The sequence below is a fragment of the Atheta coriaria genome, unplaced genomic scaffold (genome assembly GCF_025399875.1).
Source record: "Atheta coriaria isolate IRGN ID8LTWV9N9 unplaced genomic scaffold, Caltech_Dcor_3.1 hic_scaffold_44_pilon, whole genome shotgun sequence".
Lineage (NCBI taxonomy): Eukaryota > Metazoa > Arthropoda > Insecta > Coleoptera > Staphylinidae > Dalotia > Dalotia coriaria.
In genome coordinates this window covers 53358-79432 of record NW_027045486.1, presented here as the reverse complement: position 1 = coordinate 79432, position 26075 = coordinate 53358, and the positions used below count along the sequence as shown (strand labels likewise).

General features: G+C 34.8%; 3 protein-coding genes and 2 long non-coding RNA genes across 6 annotated transcripts; 2 read left to right on the top strand and 3 right to left on the bottom strand.

Moving 5' to 3' along the window:
• Window positions 1-4362: 4362 nt before the first annotated feature.
• On the top strand, window positions 4363-6878 carry LOC135802672 (uncharacterized). The gene is made up of 2 exons (XR_010550599.1): window positions 4363-5850; window positions 6491-6878. It is a non-coding gene; the product is annotated as an uncharacterized lncRNA (long non-coding RNA).
• A 789-nt stretch (window positions 6879-7667) lies between these two features.
• LOC135802670 (uncharacterized) lies at window positions 7668-8447 on the bottom strand. Its single transcript, XM_065316289.1, has 3 exons — window positions 8294-8447; window positions 7903-8216; window positions 7668-7839 (listed from the first exon to the last, which is right to left on the bottom strand). Exons 1-3 carry the CDS (start codon window positions 8420-8422, stop codon window positions 7680-7682), a joined length of 603 nt encoding a protein of 200 aa, XP_065172361.1. The 5' UTR covers window positions 8423-8447; the 3' UTR covers window positions 7668-7679.
• Window positions 8448-8869: 422 nt separating this feature from the next.
• Window positions 8870-12255, top strand: LOC135802669 (uncharacterized). 2 transcript variants are annotated; one of them, XR_010550597.1, is made up of 2 exons: window positions 8870-11049; window positions 11752-12255. XR_010550597.1 is itself a non-coding variant. In XM_065316288.1 (2 exons), exons 1-2 carry the CDS (start codon window positions 10431-10433, stop codon window positions 12080-12082), a joined length of 939 nt encoding a protein of 312 aa, XP_065172360.1. In that variant the 5' UTR covers window positions 8909-10430; the 3' UTR covers window positions 12083-12255. The 2 variants fall into 2 exon arrangements, 1 of the variants encoding a protein (XP_065172360.1); XM_065316288.1 differs by having other exon boundaries at window positions 8909-11049; window positions 11763-12255.
• Window positions 12256-14903: 2648 nt separating this feature from the next.
• On the bottom strand, window positions 14904-17965 carry LOC135802671 (uncharacterized). Its single transcript, XR_010550598.1, has 6 exons — window positions 16266-17965; window positions 16024-16201; window positions 15767-15974; window positions 15555-15711; window positions 15336-15497; window positions 14904-15269 (listed from the first exon to the last, which is right to left on the bottom strand). It is a non-coding gene; the product is annotated as an uncharacterized lncRNA (long non-coding RNA).
• Window positions 17966-24712: 6747 nt separating this feature from the next.
• LOC135802674 (transmembrane protein 134) lies at window positions 24713-25718 on the bottom strand. The gene is made up of 2 exons (XM_065316291.1): window positions 25293-25718; window positions 24713-25226 (listed from the first exon to the last, which is right to left on the bottom strand). The coding sequence occupies exons 1-2, from the start codon at window positions 25454-25456 to the stop codon at window positions 24878-24880; spliced, it is 513 nt and encodes a 170-aa protein (XP_065172363.1). The 5' UTR covers window positions 25457-25718; the 3' UTR covers window positions 24713-24877.
• Window positions 25719-26075: the final 357 nt, after the last annotated feature.

Here is a 26075-nt window from a genome sequence, read left to right as displayed (position 1 = left end):
CACCTTATGAATAATATAATACTAATAAGAAAAAGCATTAAAATATTTTCCGTTCGAATTATTCGAAAATAGCACCTCCTGAAGTGTGCGAGTTCAACGCTAGTCGCTTTGCCGTTGCTGATCTATAGCTGAACTAATTATATGTATAATCAGTGGTTAATGGTATAAATAAGAGTTTCGGAGACATCCGTTGATGATATAATCCATTTTCGACATATATTTTGAAGTGTTTTGTTATTTGGAATTTGCCACAAAGATAAGGTATAAATTATATTTCGCTTAAATATATCAAATAAATTGATACGACATGATGTATTTATTTAATTTAATCTATTTAATATATAAATATCTTGTTTTACAATATTTGTTAGCTTAAGCTCCGATAAACTTTGTTAAACTCCGCCGAAACGTTTAGATTTTTATTGATTTATATGACAATTTTGGTCAATATTTGATAGATTTGAGGGTCGTAAGTTATTTTTATATCCTTTGGTGATATAGGTGACCTCCAAATTTTTTACTTTACTTTTGCCGAATTTAACACACATTTATAAAACGCTATGATATTTTACACTCTGCGTACTTGTCACCTTATAGTTATGGGTGAACTTAAACCGAAAAGGTTACAATCATTGTAACTTTTGAATTAATTGTGGTGAATTAATAAATTTTAATTAAAATTTGAGATAAATAACTTGTTTTAGATTATTTATACGTCAACATATACCAATTAGGTATGAGCTTGAGAGATTGTTTTGATTTGTTATTAACTTAGTTTTTAGAAACGTGATTCTCAATATATTAAAGATTTCGTGTATTTTATATTTATTTAAGCCAGATTACAATAATTAAATCAATTACTAACTGGCTCCGCAAACGTTGTTTTATTGTTGTAACATCGCTATTGATAAGTATTTATTATTATTTTTTTATAGTAAATTATAACTTTATTTGTTAAATTGTCCATATAAAAATAGCTTACGACCTATTATCAAATCTCTCAAGTATGCAAAAAAATCGTATGAATCAAATAAAATTAAGCCGTTTCGGTTGAGTTTAACAAAGTGTATCGAAGTTTAGGCTTACAAATACTGTGACACGACATTTTTATGCATTAGACAAATTAAATTGAAAAATACAAATAAATTGATATTACGAGTACATGATCTTAGCAAATATGACACATTCCATATAAGCTTATAAAAAGTTTGCTTATAAAGAGTTTGCTTAAACAGTTCAGAAATTATTTCGAGAACGAATGATTTCATCAACGGATATCTCCACTTATGAAGTATACTCGTAGATATCTATACTTCGTGTCTCCACTTGAGAACAAATTGATATACGAGTAAATGGACATTCGCACCTAGCAACAGAAACATCGTATGAATCCAATAAAATTTGTATTTTATTTGTATCTATATATATATAAAAGAAAGTCGACTTAGTTACTACGCTTATAACTAAAGAACGGCTGAATCCGATTCAGCTAAAAATTGGTGGAGAGGTAACTTAGAGTCAGGAGAAGGTAATAGGATACTTTTTGAACATATTCACTTATATGGATTATCCTGCGCGAAAATAAGAGAACACAAATACAAAGTTTTCTATTATCCCCGTCTCTACTTTGGGCGATGTTTCGTAGCTTCCCCACTCTCGCCGCTAAGCATAGACGTGCGTGTGTTTGTACTGCAGGTTGAAGTTGCCCGGTTGATGTGTTTGTTTGGAGAAGGTTACTAGGATACTTTTTGAAGTGAAAACTTCTTTAGAAGACGCTAAACGGCACTAAAAAGAAGCAAACGTATTTGCTTATATGGTTTTGCCTGCGGGAGAATAAGAGAACACACACACAATGTTTTCTATTATCTCTGTTTCGTCTTTGTGCGATGCTCTCTATATTCTAAAATGTTCGGGCCAAGTCCGGCTTTATTTTGAAATCTCAGTTACTAGGGTGGTACTTTTAAATAGTATTAATTTTTAAATAATTTGTTAAGAAATAACTCCGCATGTGGTCTCTAATTCCAAAATCTCTTATTTATTTCTCTAATTATACAATCTCTATATGTCTCACGATCTCGACTTCTCCCCTTTACACGGTCGTCTCTCTGCCGCGTTCTCTAGTCGACCCCCTCTGGTCTGTCGTCTCTCGCACTCCTTGAGTATCCTTCCACCTTCACTCGCAGCGCTTGCGCGCAGTTCAGCCGACTACGCCACAAGGCCATGCTTAACACTCGGCCCACAAAAACCGGGTAGGCATCGTATGGCTTGTGTATTGGTACCTTCCTTGGCTTCTCAAAATTCATCATGGCCAGAAACGGTTTTTGGGAGCTGTAATCCACCCTTAGCACCGAACCGATTTTCACGAAAGCAACGGCTGGTAGATCTAACAGCGTCCCCCCAGCAACAGGTCAAACGGCTGGGCAGAGTCCTCCACGACGAGTAGCTGTACCTGTTCGCACACATCATCAATGTTTACGGTGGTGTCTACCTTACCCTTAGTCGACACCGTTTTCTGGCCAAAACCTCGCAAAGAGGTCACGTGTGGCCGCACCTTCAGTTGTTTCGCCATCGCGACGCTCTCTCTGATAGAGCACACAACACTTCCTGGATCGACGTCAGCTGTCACTGTGTGGTTTCCCCCTATGGAAGCTTCCTTCAGATACTTGCCATACTCCTCTCCTGGTAAGGCGACGTGGAACTGTGCCTGGGTTTCGGAGATCTCTTGTTTAACTTCGTAGCTTCGGCAACGGAAACATAACGGCCGTCCGTCCCTGTCTCTGGCTGGGAGTCTCGCCGCGGCGGCTGGTTGGTCTTGTACTGTCGCTGGTGTCGATGTACGCCATGAGGTGCTAGTGGGAACATCTCGGGAAGACATGGTCGTTGGCATCGGGGTAGTCCGCTCCGGCGTCGAGAGCCCCTCTCCTTGCCTAAAGGGCTGTCGGTGTGCCCGTCCTCGGTCGAGAGATATCTTCTCCAATCTTAAAACGTCATGAAGTAAATCATTTACACTCGTGTATCGCTTGAGCGCTACGGCGTTGGCTGTGTCTCTAGAAGACAACCCGACCATTATCTGTTCGCATGTCTTTCGGTGGTTGAGATCTAGTTTGCGGCATAGCGAGGCCTTCTCATATACGTAAGCGTCGATCGCCTCGCCGCGGCGCTGGACTCGAGCGATCATCTCCGCGTAGCGCTCCGTCAGGTTTTTACGTTCGCAAAACGCCTCTTCGAACTCTGTAACAAACTCGCTAAACGTGTTCATATGGGTTGCGTTCAATGCATACCAGTGTCTACTCGTAGCCATTCCTTTCCGTCGGGTGCGCGCCGTCTCCAGCATGTATGGGTCCGGGATGGCGTGGAACGTGGTGATCCTGCGCAAGGTCTGCAGCCACTCCTCCGGTTGGTCGCTTACGCTGGAGAAGGTGCGTACATTCCGCAGTACGTCTGGCATGATGATCGGCGCAGACACCTGTTATGCCTGGCGACGACTTCATCGTGACGCCGGTTCTCGATGGATATCCAGTTAAGCAGTTCGCGTAAATTCAAACCTCTGCCGGTGGTGTCGTCGATGGTTATGACCCGAGAATGTCCTGTGTTTTCGGTGACGTCGCAATTATTAGAGCCGTGCGTAGACATGGCGTCCTCCGTGACGATCGGGAAAAACGTGCTCTCAAAATTTCTCAAAAAAACTGCAAATATAGCCCACATCACGTGTGGTTGGGTTGGTCAAGCCACTTTCTCTGCATTTATTTTCGTAAAAAAAAGGTCTTACCCACTGAAGCACGTGGTTTCGTCTCTTCGTCGCGGTCGGCTCCAATTTCTCGATCTTCGTTGTCTCTACGGAGTATATTCTTCTCAATTTATCCCACTTCTGATGTTAAGAAATAACTCCGCATGTGGTCTCTAATTTCAAAATCTCTTATTTATTTCTCTAATTATACAATCTCTATATGTCTCACGATCTCGACTTCTCCCCTTTTACACGGTCGTCTCTCTGCCGCGTTCTCTAGTCAACCCCCTCTTGTCTGTCGTCTCTCGCACTCCTTGAGTATCCTTCCCCCTTCACTCGCAGCGCTTGCGCGCAGTTCTGCCGACTACGCCACAAGGCCATGCTTAACAAATTCAATTAATAAATTAATTAATAAAGTAATTGCTTTGATTTGTTTGACAGACGGCGCATGGCATTTCATATGATCTTGTAGTGCTTCTTAGGCAAGTGCACAGTTGGAAGCCCCTCCCCGAGACTATAGTTCGTGATTAAAGTACTTTAGTCATGGTTTTGGCCATCACCTGCAAGCAAGCAACATGGTATGGCGTACGGCACGGCATTTATAACTTTACATTTCTCAGTAGTGTGCGAGTGAATAAAGCAGATCAGAGGGTAAAACAAAAAAACAAAAAATTAACAAAGAAAAGTAAATTGATTTAAGCTTAATTTTGGTCATTGTGACAGTACGATGCAGTACGTGTGCAAAATTCTAGTTTGTTTACTCGCAGTTACAATTTTAGACTTGAATATCTCAAATTCTACCGATGATATCATATCCCTTCTGTTTCCTGACGACTCAGAATCTTTCGAGAAATGCATAAAAAAATTCACTTTGGATTTCATTAGTAACTCTGATCGATTTTTCAAGATTTATTAAAACTCAAGTAACTGACACATAAAACAAAATAATAAACAACAAATCACACCAATAAATTAACAAAGTCGGCCATGTGTGCATTTTGTTTCGAACCGGTGGCAACCCATGACAGAGTACACAATCAGTCAATTCACCTCGGTGCACACGTCCTTGCAGACGCATCATCAAAATTCGCCGTGTTATCATTCCACAATCAGAATCAAAATAAATTCAATCATGAGAGCGTTCCATTTCTAACTACGAATAATACCGTAAGCGTCCATCCTCACGTCTCAATCCAGTTACCAGTGTAATAGAAAACATCGAAGAAGATATCGAAATAACGAAAACATGTCGACCTCGTTGGGTATATTGTGTTTTGCGGCACGCGCCATCTCGCGGAACATAGCTCCAGTGCTCCGAAGTCAAAACCGTGACCTGGTTCTAATGGCACACTTATGCCGTAAACGTCGTCGTACAAATCCTAGATCAGAGGAATGCCACTGCGAGGAACCAATCAGGTATCCCTTGTGTCGCAAGAGACAAAACTGTATGAATCCATGGCAGAAACCTGATCCCAAATGCCCACCTCTACCGCTTTGCAAAGACAACATATGTGAAAAAGTAGACCCGCGTGCTTGGCATGATGAGCAGGAAGCGGGCAAGGATATAGAGCGTGCGCAGCGGTTCCAAGCGAGGGAAGAACGACGCGTGCGCAAGTGCCTTGAATTGCGTCGTAGATACTGCCCCAAGAAGCGCAAGCGCCGACACAATGTGTACAAGAGTAACTGTCCGAAAGATTACAGTGATAGGCGCCGTTAATAATAACATTGGTTGGCTGGAAACCTGCAGCTTGATGAGATGATGTTGATGGCGTTTAGCGGAGGCGGCGGTGGCGACATTTTGGGCCGCGTCGACCGTCGGGACAGCTACATGAGCATGCCGGCCCATGGTTCGCTCATTTAACTTGCATTTGTTTGAAATTGCCATTTTCAATACCACCCACGAATACACATTATAAACATTGTTCATTTGTGTGTGGTTTTTTTTTTATTTGTAATATTTATTTGTAAAGAGGTCTAGGAGACTGAGGGGACATTTGAATATTTTGTAGCAATCGCCGTGGATTCGACCAAGATGTTCGGCTGTAAGCACTTTGTGTTCTAAGGATGTGTCAATATGAGATTCAGAATTTCCCAAGTCTTTTGAAGGCCTAAAATATAGTTAGGTATAGTAGAATATCGTGGAATTGATTTAGGTTGAAGTAACAGCAGTGCCACATAATAGTATATTAAGTAACTAGTAGCTAAACAAAGGCAATACGCACGAGATTGATTGAGGGCGAGCGTTTAATCAATAGAGTGTTTAACAACGTTTAGCCACGTGATGTTTACGCTATTTTTTCTAACTCCACTCTAGCTCCACATTGAGGTTTACGTATTTCAACTTTTGTATTTTAAATCATCGAAATTTGCTCGCACACTACTTTAAAATTTAAGGTTATAAATGCCATGCCGCGCGCCGAGCCATGTGACGCTTCAGGCCATATTGTGCAGCTTCGACACGAGCAGCAGCGCTTGCTTTGATTTATTTGATTGACGTCGCATGGCATTTCATACAGTCTTGTACTGCTCCGTAGGCAAGTGCACAGACGGAAGCTCCACCCGTGACTAAAACCCGTGACTAAAGTACTTTATTTATGTCTTTGGCCATCCGAGTTTAAAGTACAAATTGTTGTGTCTCAAAACCGTAGATAAATTGTCGCTTTAAAGGTGGAAGTTGAAAAAATAATTTGAGTGGCGCTGCTGTCGCTTCAAAAAGCAAATGAATACTTACGTAAGTAAAAAATGAAGTATTTGTTCAAGAAGATTTTCCCCGTTGACATCGTCAAGATGTAAAGGCACTTCCGAAACTTCGCAGATAGTACGCAAAGACACGCTTCCCCGTCCAAACCCAAGACATCTAAGCCACTTACCATATATTCATACATTGTTTTTCGGTCAAAATCAACTTCTTCTGTACTCTCACGTCCATACAAAGGATCAAAATTACTAAAATTATAAGGTAAGTCATGGTTTAAGTTGAATCCCATACTGAAGTTGATCAAGCGACGTGGAAATATCACAGGGACAGATACTCCCGAAGTTATCTTAAATTTCAAATTATAAGACTAGTATATAAGGTTATGTTGTTTGATCATAATTGCATACCTGAAGTACAGAATATTGTTGAAATAAAACATACCGTTTGCTGATAGTATGTGAAACTTCTGTTTCTAAATTAGATTTACTCATCGAAAATAAACAAATAATAATAATCAAAGCAATTGATAAAGTATACATTTTGAGTATTTGGTTCAAGGCAGAAACTATTCTAAATCAATCTCGTAAGTAGTAGACTTATACCTACATTTGTAGCAAACGGTAAAATAACTATAAAGAAACTGCAAGTCAAACGTCAATTGGTGTTAATTGATACTAATTATTTTCTGTCTATAGGTAACTGACCTCTGACGGTTTCAACATAATATGTAGTATATTAAGTAACAAGTGGCTAAACGAGGGCATTACGCACGAGATGATATCGAGCTATCAATCAATCGAGTGTTTAACAACGTTTAGCCACGTGATGCATACGCAATTATTTCTACTTCCACTCTAGTTCCACGTTGAAGTTTTGTATTTTAAATCATCAAAATTTGCTCATACACTATTACAAAATGTAAGGTTATAAATGCCATGCTGCGCGCCGAGTCATGTGACGCTTTGGGTCACATGCTGTGACGTGTTTGACTGACATTGCACGGCATTTCATACAGTCTTGTGCTGTTCCGTAGGCAAATGCGCAGGCGCTTGCTCTGTCCCGTGCATAATACCCGTAGATAATGAATATTACGTACGGCTTGACCGTCTGTATATAAAGTACCACTTTTTGTGTTTAAAAACCGTAGAAAAACTGTCACTTTATAGATGGAAGTAGAAAAATCTAAAATTCGGTACCTAATAGGTCCAATAAACAAAAAGGTAATAAAAGAGGAAATTTTAGGTTAAAATCGAGTTAATAATATTTATTCGTAAAAAGATCAAGTAAACTTAGTGGACATTTAAATATTTTGTAACATTCTCCATGAATTCGACCAAGTCTTTCCGCTACCAACACTTTATGTTCCAAAGATGTGTCAATATGAGCGTTGTGGTCTCCAAAATCCTTCGAAGGCCTAAATATTATATAATTAATATTTATAATATACATTATTTTATCATTTTATTTTGATATTTACGTTAATAAATAATGCAAGATCTGTTCTAAAAGATTTTCGCCATTTTCGTCATCTAGGTGCATCGGAGTTTCTGAAACTTCACAAATTGTTCGAAGCAGACAAGCCTCTCCATCCAACCCAAAAGCTTCGACAATATTTACAACGTATTCGTACATTGTACTTCTGTCAAAATCAAGGTCGCTTAAACTTTCGCGCCCGTACAACGGCTCAAAGTTTGTTAAGTTGTATGGTAAATCATGGTTCATTTGAAAACCAAGACTTAGATTAATTGATCTTCGTGGAAATATTGCTGGCACTGATAAGCCACCTGTTATCTTGACAATAAGAAGAAATGTTCATCTTTTATTAATGGTAATTACTTATGTTATAGGTTAAGTTATATTTTATTTACCTGTACTACAGAATATCGTGGAAACAAAACGAATCTTTTACTGATTGCGTGTAAAGCGTCATTTTCCAAACTAGGTTTGCACATTAGACAGACACAGATAATAATAAAAATTATTGAGAGATTATACATTTTGGTAATATTTCAAGTTGTGATAGTTGACGACTAACAGTTACTATAACTTACTAGCGGGAACTTACTTACTCATTGGTGTGAAAGCAGTGCAACGGTAAAAAGTCTGATTTACATGAGGTGATAATTAATACTAAATATTCAACAATTACATTGCAGAGGTCGGTTGTTACAGTTTTAATTATGCTTTTTGGTAATTTTTGTCATTTTTTTTCAGTAGGTATGAGAATATTGCTTATAATAAATATTAAAAAAATCTACATCCAAATTTTATGATTTCTGATTTCTTTAAATTTAAATTGTGAATATTGTAGATATACTTGACGCAAAATGTCATGATTCAAAAAGTAATTGTTATGGCATAGATTTGTATTCCTTTTCATATTAAACGGTCTAAATGCACAATTTTTGATCTCAATTAATTCTGTTCAAATGTTTTCGCAAGTATTTACAAAACATGGTTTCTAATCAAATAACTGATACAAAACAAAAATCACAAACAAATTTATCAAATGTCAAAATTCGATTGCGCATGTCACACATAATTTAAGACCTCAAAATTTTCTCCCCAAAATTACTTCGTATTATGTAAACTACCAACTGATAAAAATCAAAATTCAACAGTAAGTGAAATTATGATATACCTTATACACGGCGTATAAATAATAAAATTTAATTCAAAAGTAATAAAATCAAATTGTAAGTTTGATGCGGCTGCATCTGCTGCGTGCATACTCGCATCTATTCAAGATGGTGTCGTTAATGACAATGGCGTCGTCGTTCCGCGCATGCGCGGGAGCGAACCGCGCTGCATTATTAGGAGGTACCACCGTAACCCGTCCAATGAGTTTATGCCCAGTTCATCATGCTGGACACAATAATACCTCTCCTCCACCTATTGATGAAGAGTACTGGCGTGATAAAATCCTAGACCGCTTGCCACGTCGTTGGTGTGATGACCGTGCTGTTCTTCAGCACTACGAGAATGTCCATCCATGGAGCCCGCCTACGGATTTACATGGTTGCGCTTGTTATATACCCACAGATGATGCTGGTCATGAATGTAACAGACCAGACGTAGAAGCAAAAAATACTAAAAAAGTTATGGATTACTGCGATTGGTACAGGTGTCAAAGAAAGGTCAAGGGAGATGAAGGTCATGAGGATCAAAGGAGATACTTTAGTAGTGAAAGTAAACCGCCTGTAAAACCCCCTGTTGATAAAGCACAAGGAAAAGAAGCTAAGAAAGAAGCTGAGAAGAAGAAAATTGATCTTCAACCGGTTGATGCCAGCAAAAAAGCAAATCATGTTGATAAGGTATCCTGTTTTCTAGGTCCTTTTTGTAATATGTTTAAAGGACTTTCTGCTAAAGGAAATACAGTAGCTGCTCCTGCAGAGAAAAAAGCTGCTGAATTTAAACCACCGGCAAAACCTGCATCAATATCCGCGAAAGATTCTAAACCAACCACAGCTGTAGTTGCTAAACAAACTGATAATAAATCACAATCGTCTTGTAAAACCACCAAAACCAAAAAGTCTAGCGGATGTGAAAAACCTAAAGCTAAAAAAGACGTCTGCAAAAACCGGAAAAGAAATCCACAACTTGTGCGAAACCAAAAAAGAGTCGTCAGCATGTAAACCCAAAAGAAGTCTATATGTGAAAAACCTAAAAAGGACACGTGTAAAAAACCGGAGAAAAAGAAAGTAAACCGAAGGGATGTGCGATACCCAAAAAGAAGTCCGGCGGATGTGAAATACCCAAAAAGAAATCGGTAACATGTAAAACTAAGAAGAAATCTGTTTGTAAAAAACCCAAAAAAGATGTGTGTAAAAAACCGGAGAAGAAATCAACTTGCAAGACTGAGAAAAAATCGGTTTGCAAAAAACCTAAACCAGCTAAAAAATCAACCTGTAAAATGCCTAAGAAAGATAAGTGTAAAAAACCTAAACAGGATAAATGTAAAAAACCAAAGAAATCAACGTGTAAGAAGCCTAAAAAGAAAGACGAATGCAAGAAACCCAAAAAACAACGTGTAAGAAACCTGAAAAGAAAAAATCTTGCTCTGACACTTGTTCTGATAAGAAACCCTTCAATCCGAATAATTGCGGTTGTCAATCACATATTACTAAACCACACAAAGTGGGTAGGGATGGTGTGCCATGTCCGTCAGAGACTTCTGTTTCCAGTTGCAAAAAAACAAAGAATGACAAGTGTTCGAAAAAGTGTAAAAGCGCACCGACGAATTCCTGCACTGTGAATCTTTGTGCTAATGACAAAGATAAAGTGTTTGATATGAAGACTTGTTCGAAAATCAAGGAGAAGAAGAAAAGTTTGAAGAATAAAGTGTTTTCTGTTAAGAGCTGTCAGGATGGCGAATGTGACGATGGCGGGTGTAAAGGATCTGGAAGTAGCTGTGGAAAGGGAGGAGTAAAGTGTGCAGGAATAAGCGGAGTGAGATATATGTCGTATGCATCCTCACGAAATGATTGTGATGGATGTAAGCAAGATGACGGTGATTGTAATGAGGAAAAATCTTGTAAGAAGAAAAGCGGGGTATTCAATGCCAGTATGATGAAATCACATGATGAGGAGAATGGGGAGTGCAAAGCTACATCAAAAACAAGTCGTAAGTTTGTCATGTTATTTTATAGTTGATACTATTAATCAGTAATTGTATTTGATCATGTCTGATTTTCAGTAATTTTGATAGTATTCAAGCTAAAGTTTGAGGAAAACAAGAATATCATTTATTCATAGCTTTGGATTATTTCGGCTTTTGTTTTTTTTACGTAAATTTTTTATGAAATTACTAGCTTTTGCCAGCGGTAGTGTTTAAAACTTTAATTCATTTTTACTCTATTGTTGTAGAGTATGTGTCAAGTCGATAAATAATATTTGCAATTTTATTTTAAAGAAATTAATTATATAAAGAATTGCTAATAATGCACTTCAGCGCGCCATCTCGGAATCAACTATTTAACTATAACTATGATTGAATTACAATGCCAATTTTTATCCTATAGAAAAGGGCTGTCTTTGGGGTTTTCCCGGCAATTATTCGAATTTTTGTTGCCGTAAAATCAACCCTTGGACTTTTACGAACATTTTAAAAAAAGAATTGACCAAATTGGTCAAGGCGTTGTTGAGTTATACGCTTACCAACATATTTTGCAATTCATTCTTATATTATAGAAGATATAGCTGTGGTGAGGTACTTTATAGTTTGTTTCTCATTAAATATAAAATGTTTTCTAAAATTTAAATGTTGTGTAGATTTGGATATAAATATATAAATGTATATTAAATAACTAATCATGTTTTAATATAGTACATCTACAGGTGAAAAGCTTGAGGCAGCAGCCAAAGTCGACGTCCTAGACAATCTTGGGCACGTCCTCAGCCCGGACAAAGACTACATCGCTGAAATAGAGGAATATCATAAATGCAAATACACCAACAACACCTACTTCAGCTTCCATCCAACCTCATTCCATGATATGGTTCTGCATCTAAAACAGTTTCGTGGAAAGCCACATATTCCCTTACAGCAACCTACGCCGGAAAAGAAGAAAAATGACGCTCGAAAGGATGATCAAGATGAAAAAGATGACGGCCGCAAAAAGAAAAAAGGGAAAAAGTCTAAAGATGGGGATGATTAACTAATTTTGATTCTTTTCAATAGTTTATTTTATCTTTTATTTTAAAACGCAATTTTATTATAATATACACATGAAATTTAAGAAAACACATGTTTAGGAAAAAATATCTATATATGTACTTAAATTCTAAATAAGGATGAACATTTAATAAATAATTGCTACATGTAGTTCAATATTGCGAAAAGTACTATTTTATTATATTATTATTTGGCATAGATTTTTTTTGTATAGTCGGGCAAATATTAAATTTAAATTTCATTTTTCTACTTTCATCTATAAAGCGTCCATTTTTCCATAGTTTTGAGATACAAAAAGTGGTACTTTAAACACGGACGGCCAAGGCCGAAACTAAAGTACTTTAATCACTAGCTTTAGTCATGGGGTGGAGTTTACGCCTTGCTTACGATGCAGTACACGAGCACAGAAATGCCATGCGCCGTCAGTCAAACAAGTCAAAGTAATAATAGTTGAATTTATAATTTATAGTCCTACATTTCACAGTACTATACAAAGAGATTTCATCGGGATAAAATATAAAAATTCAAAAAAACCTCAACATGAAAATGTCTCCTATGTACTCGCATTTATAACCATTATAAAGTAAAGAACTTTATTCATGGCTTGACCGCCTATATATAAAGTACCACTTTATGTGTCTACGAGTAATAACCATGGAAAAACTGGCGTTTTATAGATGGAAGTAGAAAAAATAGTTTATAAACAAATTGCATAGGAGTATTTTCAATAAATTTGCTATATCATGGTGAATAACATCTGCACTTGTATTTCTAATTTACAACTTACAATTTATGAAAAAAACCGAACCCAATTCTATCATCTTCAGCAGCATGTTCTAAATAAAGAAACAAGTTTGAGTTGGAGGTAGTTGCATCGTTTCTGTCTTCTCTTTTGTTGGGGGTTATTGAGTTATGCGCTTGCCAAACGTGCAGTTCCGTTGTTTTCGATGCTGTACGATTGTTGATAGATGTTTCAAGTGACATTTGTGAGACCAATACGAGTAAGTGGGACCCAGGAACAATAGAAACAGCAATAATCCATACATTTTGTAGCTTCGGCTCTATAGTATCATATTGTACAATTCCGTCACTAATTCGTTTAGATTTGTGGTGGACTCAGAAATTCTTGGAAGTTGTATGGCTTCATTCTTTTGCTTCAAAATATAGTTTGCAATATTAGTATTACCTGCCATATTGGCAATTTATAAAATTGAGTTGCCGTTTTTATTGATTTGGTTAATAAATTTTGGATTTTGATTTAAAATGAATTTAAATAGTTTTACATTGTCCTCTTTGTTTCGTGCAGCTGCTTCAATTACACTGTGTCCGTTTTTGTCTCGCCAATATACCCATTTATCCTTCACAATACCCAATAGTGTTAAGACTTGTTCAAATTTACCTTCATTGATATATTCAAAGAGATTTTCAATTTGTTCCGTTTTACGTATTTGAATTTTATCTATTTCTTTCAGCTGATTCACTCCCAGCACTTTTGTTATCTTCTCTATTACAAGTTCAGATGGGTTGTCAAGTTCATCTGTAAGCAGTTTTGCAGTGTCTCTGACTGCCATTTCTTCATCGATACGCAATAACTCAACAAATGGATCCCCATGAGCAAGATGATGTCTAAGTTTTTCACCAGTTAAAGTTGGACACTTCTCTTGAAACCATTTTCTATTTGTGTTGAGTCTCTTCTGTTTTTCATTTAAGTTGTTTAATGTAATCATAAGTATCAATTCAATTTCCATATAATTATTTGTCTCATTTAGGGATTTATGTAGTTGCTCTAAACAATTTTGATATTCTGTTGTATTTTCTTGTTTATCTTGGTCTTTCTTAATTTCCAATGTTAATAGCTTAATATTGTTAGAATATTCAATTTTACTTTTTCTCTATCAGGATTCCGGCTCAAAATATTCTTAATGACATTTTTATTTGTTACATTATAGAAATTTGGCAATTCCCCAATGTCACGTGAATTATTTATAAACTTGTCGATGCGATCATTATATTTCTTACATATATAATTTGATCTAATATGGATAAAAGTTTTTGAAATATCATTCAAAGCCTCTTCAAATAATGTTGGTATTGCCTCAACACAATTGGGAATTCTTGTTAAATGAGATATTATATTTCTAAGGTTAATGATGCCTGTAACATCTTCTTTACAAAAATATTCCTTAATATAATTTAACAAGCAACCTGAAACATTTGGTGTGTTATCAGTTTGCTTTAGAGATTCACCAATTACTTGTATTATTCGTAATATGATTAAACCCTTGTTTTTTGGTTGGATTTGTCAATATAATGACAAATTCTGTACAATTCGTATACATCCCTTATTTCATGATATATCTTTTTAAAGTCCTCTATTATAGTCTTATCTTCACTTGTTAACTTAACATGAATCTTTTTATTCTTTACGCATAATAGCACTGTTCGAAACAAATTAATAACTTTCGTCAGTTCTTTTGTGATATAAGTCCAATTTGATATAAGTGAATTTCATCCCTTGAAGTGAAATACTTAATGTATTGCTGAAGATAAAATATGAGCTGAAGCCATGGCAATTTAGGAAGTAAATTTTCGTAACCATATCGAACTGAATCTGCATGGAATATAACTTGTTTTATGTGATATAATAAAAGTTGATTGTTTGAACCCGTCCATTTCAAAATAATATCCATTTGTTTAATTAAATACTCCAATCTTTTCTTCCTCTTCCTCTTCCTCTTCCTTTTTGTGTAAGTCTGGTTTTGGCTGTATAGATGTGTCATTTGTATAAAAACGATATCTAAGTAAAGTGGTGTTAATGAATTTGGCAACGTCCTCAGGGATTTCAAAGTGTTGATCATTTAAGTATTTTACACTCATTGAAAGCAACTCATCTTTAGAATCTTCATTTAAATGAATCAATAATTTCCAATATTTCGTTTTCTTTGTCATTCTTGGATGGCATGAATTAATTCACTAATTGCATGCACTTCTTCATTTGTTATTTTGGGATTGTATGGCATAAATTGGGTTTTAACTGCATAAGTTAACCAGTCATATTCCAAAACTTCGAAGTGTCTTATAACTAAATTTTTGAAATATATTTCCCATTCGTCTTCTAGATTAAAGTAGTTCATCTCAGATTTTATCTTGTTATCAGTTTCTTCTAATTTCTAAAATACATAAAATAGTATATAATCAGTTAATTATTTTAGCATTCATATTTAAGTTATACTCACTGTTGACTCATAACAAATTAAGTAAAATCCGATCAAATAACAACATATGTGTACTGTGCTGTCATTTTTAAACACTGACAGTACTTTTTCAACGATGTTCGAAGGCATAAATCATAAACTCCTGAATCTGTTCCACTTTTATGCAAATGATATATCAACTTACTAAAATCAGCAAAGCATTAATATTTGTTATTTTAAATCGAACAAGTTAATTTATACATGGCATAACGTTGAATATGAGGATCATCCGTAAATGTCTCAATTGCATATTTAGCATGGTGTGCTATTTTCTTACTCCAATGTCCATATTCAATTTTATTTTGTAATGCAATATTGAGTTTTCTAAAATAATCGATGAATGGTCATATTTGGCACACTAAAATCAATCATATTTGAATTAAACGCAATATTATTGTTTTATATATACTTACTAAGATGGTTTCTAATTGATCTGCGATATTATATTTCGGTTGTGCTCTCCACTTATGGTCGAATATCTCTACAACAAAATCTATGCACTCTGTGACAATGGGCGATTCATCAGAAAAATGAAATAGTGTATTAATCGCTATTTGTTTCCAGCTGTTAAGTAAGTGTTCGTTTGACTTGTAGTATCCTAACATGCTTTGAGCCAATTTACTAAAAAATGGATTAGACATGTTCACTCATTTTATGTAGACATTAATACATTGCCCAATATTGAACCGATTTTTCCTCGGGGTTCATCTTCATTGCATATATTGTATTTGATAATACATTTTCAGCCACGCCTTTGTTGTCTCTAAAATATTTGACTCACGCAAATTAATAATTTCATTGGCCAAGGTCTTAAACATTTGTAATTGTTTTGAAGAATTATTGATTGCCTAAAAGAAAAGAATTTTCAAACTGTCCTCAAAATTAATATCACATACGAGTATAGCTCGTTACCTGTTCGATTAAAACGTTAAATTCTTTCACACGATTTTCATTGACGGCAACATCTAAAGGTGTTTTGTCTTCATTATTCTTTTTAAATAATAATACTGGCAGGCATTGATACACTTGCTTAACTATTTCGGAGTTCCTACTTTGAACAGCAAAATGCAAGCTATTCATGACGTCTATTTCTTTATGTTCTTTTACTTTGAATACTTGTCCACTTTTAATAATCTCTCTTAATTCATTATATTTTTCAGTATTGGAATATGTATGTATTTCTTGATGGTTGATATTAGGATAATTGATTGCATATCCAATGTTGATAAGATAGTTCATCACTTTTTTAGCATTATAAAAGGAAGCTATACGATACATTCGAAAATTCATTGTCCCAGTACCCGATACTGTGTAATCTAGGTCTTTGAGTGACAAATAATAAATTGAATCCAATAATAGTTTTAGATTCTCTATATTATCACAACTTATTTGATAATAACAAACGTTCCAAAAGCTGTGAATTTTCTCAGTTTTGATTAATTTCTTGCATAATTCCAATATATCATAATTATTAATTGGTTGCAAGAATGTTCTGTCGTTTTCGAGCAATGCACAAATATGCAACTCGGCAATGCGTTTTGCTATTTTAAAATTGTTTTAAGCTTGAAATAGTAAGCTACTATCTGTCTTTATTTGTTTCATATAGCTTGAACTTTCTTCAAGAACAAATTGAAATAGCTCTAAATTATCTTTCTTGTTTGCTGCAGCATAATGCAAGGCATTCCTTTTCCTTAAATCCTGCCAGTTAACCCACTCGGAACTAATATTTTGTAAGTAGTCTTTAAATTTTTCCAAATCACCTTCAATAATAATTTGAAACAATTTCTTCTCTTTTCCAAGTGTGTTATTTGTTGATAATCGATTTTCCGCATCACTTCAATTGCGGGTCTTTTTGTAACCTTCTCGATCTTTTTATTGTTCTTATCGTTCATTTTCAATTCCTTAATCAGCATTATTGCTGTGTGTCTGGCTGCCATCTTTATATCCACATCCATTAATTCCACAATTGGATCTCCATGTGCAAGATGGTTTCTGAGTTGTTGGCCAGTTAATGTCGGATATTTCTCCATGAACCATTCCCGATTTGCATTCAATCTGCCTTGTTCTTGATTTAAATTATTCAATATGATCATAAGTAGCATTTCAATTTCTCCTTGCTCTTTATTATGATTGAGGGCATCTTCTAATTGTTTTAAGCAGTCATAATATGACAATTTTGGAGCATCATTAATTTCTTGGTTTATTGTCTTAATTAGATCTTTTTGAGAATCATATATATAATTATCAGAATCAGAGTCATAATCAGAATCGAATTCATTGAATATTGAATCTGAAATCTTTCGAAGTGTTGATTCCATTGTGTGGGTCAATTTGGCAACTTGTTTTATGTCATATTGATTACATTGTGGTATTCCTGTTAAGTGAGATATAGTGTCTCTGAGCATAATCAAGTTTTCGTAATCTGTTCCCAAATGCGACTTAAAATATTTTTGTAGGCGTAATGAAATATTTGGAGTTTATATTGTACTTTTTAAGCAATCACCAAATACTTGCAATATTCTTAAATTGTTTAAAAACTAGTCCGTATTGTGCTGAACTTCTTCATTTTATCAATAGTGTAAATATCTCTAATGGAATCGTAAGTGTCTTCAAAATCCTGCAACATGTCTTGTATTTTCTTATCTTGCCACTTCTCTTTATCATGCATATTCTCTAAGCCAATTTTCCACAACTTAATATAATTAATCAATTTATCATTTGACATTAATGATGATAATGTGTTGCGATTGCCTGTTGCGTAGAAATATTTAATATATTGTACGCAATAAAATATTAGTTTGATCCATGGCAGTTTTTAGTTTCAGAGCGAAACAAGTATCTTACTTCATTAGCCATTAATACTACTTGTTTGATATGATATAATAATATTTTATCCGTTGGACCTTTCCAGATCAAAATTGCGTCCATATGTTTCATCATGTATTTCAATATGTTTGTTTTCTTGGCTTTACTTAGTTGCAGTTGCTTTCCAACACCAGGAGAATAAAACCGCAATGGAAGCAAAGAAATGCCAACAAACTCACTGATGTTATAAGAAATTGGAATATTTTGTTCCAATAAATATTTCCAACTTATCGAGAGACACTTATCTTTCAATTCGTCCGACCATGGTTCTAATATTTCTAAAATCATCTCCTTGTCTGCATCAAGAATAGCTCAATTAACTTACACACTCCATCCACTTGTAAATCGTTTAAAGTACAATAATCTCTAACGGCTTTGGGTAGTGCCATTTTGTCAGTACTAAAATTGTCATAATATATTAATTAATAATACGTATACAAACAATAAACGCTTACCTCATTTTCGCAAAGCTTGTGAGGTTGTTTAATGTTTGAGTAGAAGAAATATTTAATTTCCTACGTTTGCATTTAATGTCACGCAATCGTTGTCGCTTTTTAATTCATTACAAAGTCACACCTGACTGAAACATAGGTACACAAATATAAGTACAGCAGAAACCTTTGATAAGATTATTTGTAGATAACGATACTGAGAATTAGAGTGGGAGATCATCTTTGGAAAAATCATTTCAATTTATTGCGTCGCATTTATCAATCCGTCGGACTTGAAGTTTCAAGTGGCATACATAGGATGTTCGCGCCGTGATTGAAGTGGACGAGGTAGGCTTTATTTTAAAGTGTTAGTTATCAGGCAAAATGTGAGTTGAGTTGTAGACGCACCAACTGCGTCGTGGTATGTTTTTAGCAAAATCTAGTAATTAATTTAAATCTGGTTTGAATTGAATATGTAACTAGAAGTAACTAAATAATGACTTGTTAATTGACTCTTACCTCTGTTAGCCCTTATCAAGGGTTTTTAGGTATAAAATAATTGAATGTAGTTAACTCTTTTTTATATTCTATTGAAAAGTCAATTTATATGTGAAGCTTTTGCTTACAAGGTATTTGTATAAATATGTTATGCGCTAGATCTTGTTTCAAGCATGTGCGAAAAAGCGCAAATAAACGTAAACTTGTAATAAAATAATATTAAAAACCATATTATAACATCCTGTATTATATTTAATTGACAGAAACAACGCAAATAATAAACAAGAAATTACAGTTACCATTTAAGTTAGATATAGATATATTTATATACCATAATATTATATAAGCTTTAATATATAACTTAAATAAAACTAAGTTAAATAAATAACTTAACTATTATTAATTATTTTTTTCCGTATTTTTATCGTAACCATAGAATATAGTTGTTTTAATCACACCATCAGTCTTCATCGTGTTTTGATGTACATTTTCCGAACAACATAATTTCTGGTAACTTTGGTAAATAATAAAGAATTCTACTTCATCTTCTTCTAAAGTACTTTATTCATGGCCATGATCGCCCGTGCTTTTTGTGTCTCAAAACTGTGGCAAAACTGGCGGTTTCAAGGTTGTAAAGCTTTAAAGTAGAAAAAGAAAACTATATAGAAGAGGAAATGATAATGATGATTAACTAATTTTAGTACCTTTCTATTAGAGTCCGACCGAAACTGGATTTTAGCCGAAACCGAAACCGAAACCGAAATTTCGGCCGTGCAATCAGTTTCGGCCGAAACCGAAACCGAAACTAATTTACATAAACATATTTTCCTAGTTTTACCTACACATCGCCAGTATTTCCAGGTTTTTTAGATACATAAACCATATCGGGAGTAAAATCCTTGTTTAGTCACTTGATACTTAATATAGTATTAATATGAGCGAACTAAGATGGCAAGTAACGACCGCCATTAGCCGCGAAGTTAACCGAGCGACGCACGATAATTCACGAAAAGTGAGTTTCGGTGCGGCCGAAAGTTTCGGCCAATTTTTGCCGAAACCGAAACTGAAGCCGAAACTCGAATTCTTGGCCGAAACTGGCCGAAACCGAAACCGAAACCGAAATTTCGGTCGGTCTCTACTTTCTATCTTATATATCTTATCTTATATATATATATATATATATATATATATATATATGAATACTAGCTGACCCCGGCAAACTTTGTTCTGCCTCGCTTTTTACGTGCAATTTCTTGTTCTTCTTCAGTCCTTTCATTCGCAATCCTTTGAATCCTAGTTGCATTACGGTTTTGTCGGATAAGATTTGATCGTTTTGGTCCCTGCATGGGAAGCTACGAAGCATCGCACAAAGAAGAGACGGAGAAAACTCGTTTAGTATCTTCCAAAAAAGTTTTCACTTCAAAATTTATTTAAAAAAGTATCCTACACTTACTATGTCCTATTCAAACAAACACATCAACCGGGCAACTTCAACCAACACGTACACACACACGCACGTCTATGCTTAGGGGGAAGCTACGAATCGCACAAAGAGGAGACGCTACTAGTGTGCTCTTTTACTCCCGTAGGCTAAACCATATAAGCGAATATGTTTGTTTCCTTTTAGTGTCGTTTAGTGTTCTCTAAAGGAGTTTTCACTTCAAAAAGTATCCTAGTAACCTTCTCCAAACAAAAACATCAACCGGTCAACTTCAAGAGGATACGGGGATAATAGAAAACTTTGTATTTGCGTTCTCTTATTCTCCCGCAAGATAATCCATATACGCAAATATGTTTGTCTCTTTTTAGTGTCGTTTAGTGCCGTTTTAGAAAAGTTTTCACTTCAAAAAGTATCCTATTACCTTTTCCTGGCCCTAAGCTACCTCTCCACCAATTTTTAGCTAAATTGGATTAGCCGTTCTTTAGTTATAAAGGAGTTAACCAACACGACTTTCTTTTATATATATAGATTCAATTATTTAGTCTACCAAATTCACGAAATTAAACAAGTAATTCTGAATAAGTATTCTTGACCGCATTTTCAGGAAAATTACTTTGAGCATTCAAAATATTAATTAATTAATTGAGGTAACTCATGTGTGCAGTTTACACGCGGTAGAAGTGAAACTTGTAGAACACTGCATTGCGAGAGAATGGAACGAAAGTAGTATCAGGAGCGGGATAATTATAGGGTTTATCTATATATATAAAATTTGCGTGTCACAGTGTTTGTTTCCATACTCCTCCGAAACGGCTTTACCGATTTTTACCAAATTTTATATGCGTATTCAGTAGGTCTGAGAATCGGCTAACATCTATTTTTCATACCCCTAAGTGATAAGGGTTGTTCACCCCTAACTTTTTTTTTTAATTTTTGGACAAATTCTTTTGTTTTTATTTTTTTTTTTATAATGTGGAATTAAAAAATACATACAACCCTAAATTTTTAGTTTTTTATCACCAACCCCTATTTCTTTATAGCCATTTTAGTAATTTAATCATTTTTCATCCCGCTCAGAGAAAATTTTTATGTGCGTATTCAGTAGGTCTGAGAATCGGTAACGTCATATCTCTAAGTGATAAGGGTTGTTCACCCTTAATTTTTTTTTAATTTTGGGCGAAATTTTTTGTTTTTATTTTTTTAATGTGGCATTAAAATATACATACAACCCTAAATTTTGGGTTTCTTATCACCAACCCCTATTTTTTATAATAAGTAAGTTACTTTTTGTCTACACTAAAATTTATCTAGAAACTAGAAATAATTTATATGGCAAAACAACGTTTGCCCGGTTAACTAGTTTAATATAATATTGGCATCAAATAAAAAAGTTATTTAATATTTTCTGCCGATATTCACGACACTTATCGACATTAGCTTTTGGCATACTTGAAGATTGTTATTATAGTATATTCAGAAAATATTCAGGAGCAAGTGGCTTGTGACAAGCTACGAAGCATCACACACAGAGGAGACGAAGGTAATAGAGGAGACACAGTATATTTTCACAGTATAGTTTCATTAATTTTGAAATCACAGCGAGAACGATTCTAAAGAAGTTTTCACTTCAAAAACTGCCACATTCCAAATCTTTTTGACAGAACAAAGTTTGTCGAGTCCGCTAGTGTTTTATTTTTTTTTTCAAACTGAAGAATGTTAAATCATAAATGACACAGAGCCTTTGAATCTTGCTTGAGTTGAGGACCGATATATCATTATTTATAAAAAAATTTAAGAAAATCGAGGTAACAATTTATTATGGCCTTTTTTTGTTTATATTCATCTCCATTTAAATTGTATACAATACCTCTCTGATTTACACGGTTCTTTGAAGTGAACAACGCAATGAATAATTTACAAACATGAACAACACCGTGGTCAAGATTTTGGACAACATGAACAGTCTTCTCTGCGACTGGTTTTTTCCCATCTAAATAGTGAAAATATGAAAGTAAAAGCCTCAATATCTAATTAATAAATAACATATACCTATCGTCACTTATTAGTTATACAGTAATATAATTTAGAACACCACTTTATGTTCATATACATTTGGCATCGCATTGTAAACTATGTTCTTCTTTGTTGATATTATTTGTTTCTTTCTTTCTAGTCCCGCCACTTCCTTTGGTCCTTCTCCTCAAATCATAATATATATTTACATAATATATATTTACAAAAGAAATAATATATAACACATACCTAACGTCACTTATCTATAATATAAAAATGAATCGCAAAATCTGTTGGTAACCGCATAACTCAACAACGCATGGACCAATTTGGCCAATTATTTTTTTTAAATGTTTAGTAAAGTCCAAGGATGGTTTTTACAGCAAGAAAATTTCAAATAATTGCCGGTAAAACCCTAAAGACAGCCCTTTTCTATAGGATAAAAGTTGGCATTACGATTCAATCATAGTTATAGTTAAATAGTTGATTCCGAGATGGCACACTGAAGTGCATTATTAGCAATTCTTTATAAAATTAATTTCATTAAAATAAAATTGCAAATCTTATTGATAGAATTGACACTTGCTATGTCTTGAACACAAGAATAAAAACAAATTACATGTTTATTAAACACTACCGGGATGAAGTCGCGGACATAAGCTAGTTACTGATACAATAATATCATTGTAAATAATATCAATAATATCATTGTAAAAATGTTTATTGATTATCTGCAATATTATATGGAACGACACTTCTATGTTCATGTTCATTTGGCCTTGTATCGTAAACTATGTTCTCGTTTGTTGATATTATTTGAGTGCTTCTTTCTAGTTCCGCCACTTCCTTTGGTTCCACCTCTAAAATCATAAAATATTTATAAAAGAAAAAATCACGAAAGTATATTGTTTGTTCTGTGAGCAATATTTGTATCATATTACATTGGGCTATTTTTAAACGCCTGTCAACAGCGTTTTTATTTGCTTTGTAGCAAATATTACGTTCTCGTGTGTTTGTTCTCTTGTTGGCGCTTCATTTTTGACTTCCTCAGTTGTCTGATGTCCCTTTGATTTAACATCTTCTAAGTACTCTTGCAGAAGTGGCATAAATTGCATAGTGATATTAGTAGATAAATGCTCTTCGAGTGTATTAAAAAAATATTTCGTTTTGTTGTTGTTATACTGCAGAGATGATCGCATTGAGAAACGCATAGATCTTCTCGTTTGGATTTTGTAATGTCATTTTGGACCTGTGCTTCAGGATATTGGAAAGTAAGTTTATTAATACTGAGCAATTGGTGTTTTTCATGAAAATGGAATTCCATTTCTGTTTAAGTAAATCATATAAAATCGATTGATTATCTCGCTTCTTTCGAAGGAAGAAGGAAGCCAGTGAGAAAACCAAGATAAATTCGCAAAACAAAGGAAAAAGACGATTAGACACAAAGCGACAAACACATTTGAAATGCAGAATAATAGCAATATGAACTTGTCAACAACCCAGTTGTCAATTTTTTTGCAATATTTTTTACATAGTTAATCAAGCAATATTTTCCATAACGTAGCCCCATATTTAGTAAGATAACTACTATTGCAAATCTGAAAAAATAATAATATAATATTAATTAGTTTTTAGCGCTAACATATTGTAATCTATAATATAAAAATGGATCGCAAAATCTGTTGGTAAGCGCATAACTCCATAACGCCTAGACCAATTTAGCCAGTTCTTTTTTAAAATGTTCGTTAATGCATGGTTTTTATGGAAAGAAAATTCAAATAATTGCTGGGGAAACCCTAAAGACCTTTTCTTTTTCTAATACAACTGTTTTCTAACTAAAATATAAACGAAACAAATTCCGCAGTTCTCCACACACCGGGGTGACGGTTCTGTTAAGGGAATTTTTTTTGCGCCGACTATAAAATAGGTAAGAACAAAAAACTGCGACATTCCAAATCTTTTTGACAAAATGAAGTCTGTCGAGTCCGCTAGTAATAATATTACTATATGCATTGTTTACCCCAAACATGTTGAAGAGTATTATATACAATTTGAAATAGAAATTTACTTAAATTAATTGAACTTTGTTCATAGTAAATATAGGTCATGCATTTGGCTTACAATAATTTATTTGATTGTTTCAAATTTTCACAAAATTGCAAATATGCGTACGGTAGTAAAAAATAAACTTCACTTTGCATGCTTAACTTATATTTTAGTATTTATAACCTAACATTACTCATTTGTTTTTACGTGTTTAGGTGATTGTTGAGTGTTCAGGTGAAAAGCGGTAGATTGTGAAAATGATATCCGCGCTTTCCCTTCGCTGCCAGGTAAATGTAGACGACATGATACGCGCCGGGTACAAAGCAGATGAATCCGGCAAGCAGGAAGACGGCGCCCTGCAGGCCGGCGGCAGGTTCAGCCAGGGCAAGCGCCCCGGTTGCCAGTAAACCAATGCCGATGAAGAGAAGCGTCGTGGCGGCGAGCACCATGCGCCAATTCTCTCGCACCTTTGGGTGGCGGAAACACGACCGACTGAGGTTCTCTTGTGATGACGAGTCATAACAGTCCTGAATGAGAGAGTCTGAGTCCCTTGACGCTTCGTTTACTAGTTTATAGTTTCTTGAAGAAAACATATTAAGTTAGCAAAAATGAAACAATTAGTTTGCGTTTTATTTTGTTACCAACCTGCCATCTATTTTAACACTCGTGCAATCGGGACTGCCCCCCACAGGTGTGCGCTGTGTGGTGGCCCCGTACACTTTGATCGCCTCATCAGTTTCTTCCTCGAACGCATCGTCGATAGAAAACCGCTTCGGTCTGTTACCGTTCATGGAACCGAAATGCGCCATTCTTGCGTCCAGCTGATTTTTTCAACGGATTAAAGATTACGGATTATTCAGTCCAGAATCGGTTTTGCATCAAGGTTGCATTGCATATATGGATTCTCTCACACCATCGCAACACACGCACGGATTATTTACTTCAACAGTAGGCAATCGGCGATAAGTCGCTTATCGGTCGCAATCGCAACAATGAGGAATTATTTATTTGTTCACAACGTTCACAACACAACACTCAACACGCAAAATGGACGGGGTGACTGTCAGCTCGCCGACATAAACAACTGTCAAAAAGTCTAGTGAGTTTCATAGTTGGTTTGAAATGGATTTAAATTTAGGGAAAACCTAAGTGTTGAGAATAAATTTATATGGAAATAAAATGAGTTTTATCCTAAGAGAATTGCACTTTTAAGTCATTAGAGTTATAATAAATATAAGAATATTTTAACTCTTTAAAATCATAAATTGTAATTTGCTAGTTTTAATCAACAGAATTATTTATTAATTTTGAGTTTGTAAATTAGTTTAAAGCACTTAGTGTATTTCATAATTCTAGTTATATTTGGGGATACACCATATGATCCAAATTGGTTTTAAAAACAAACAAAAAATTATAATTTTAGCTTTA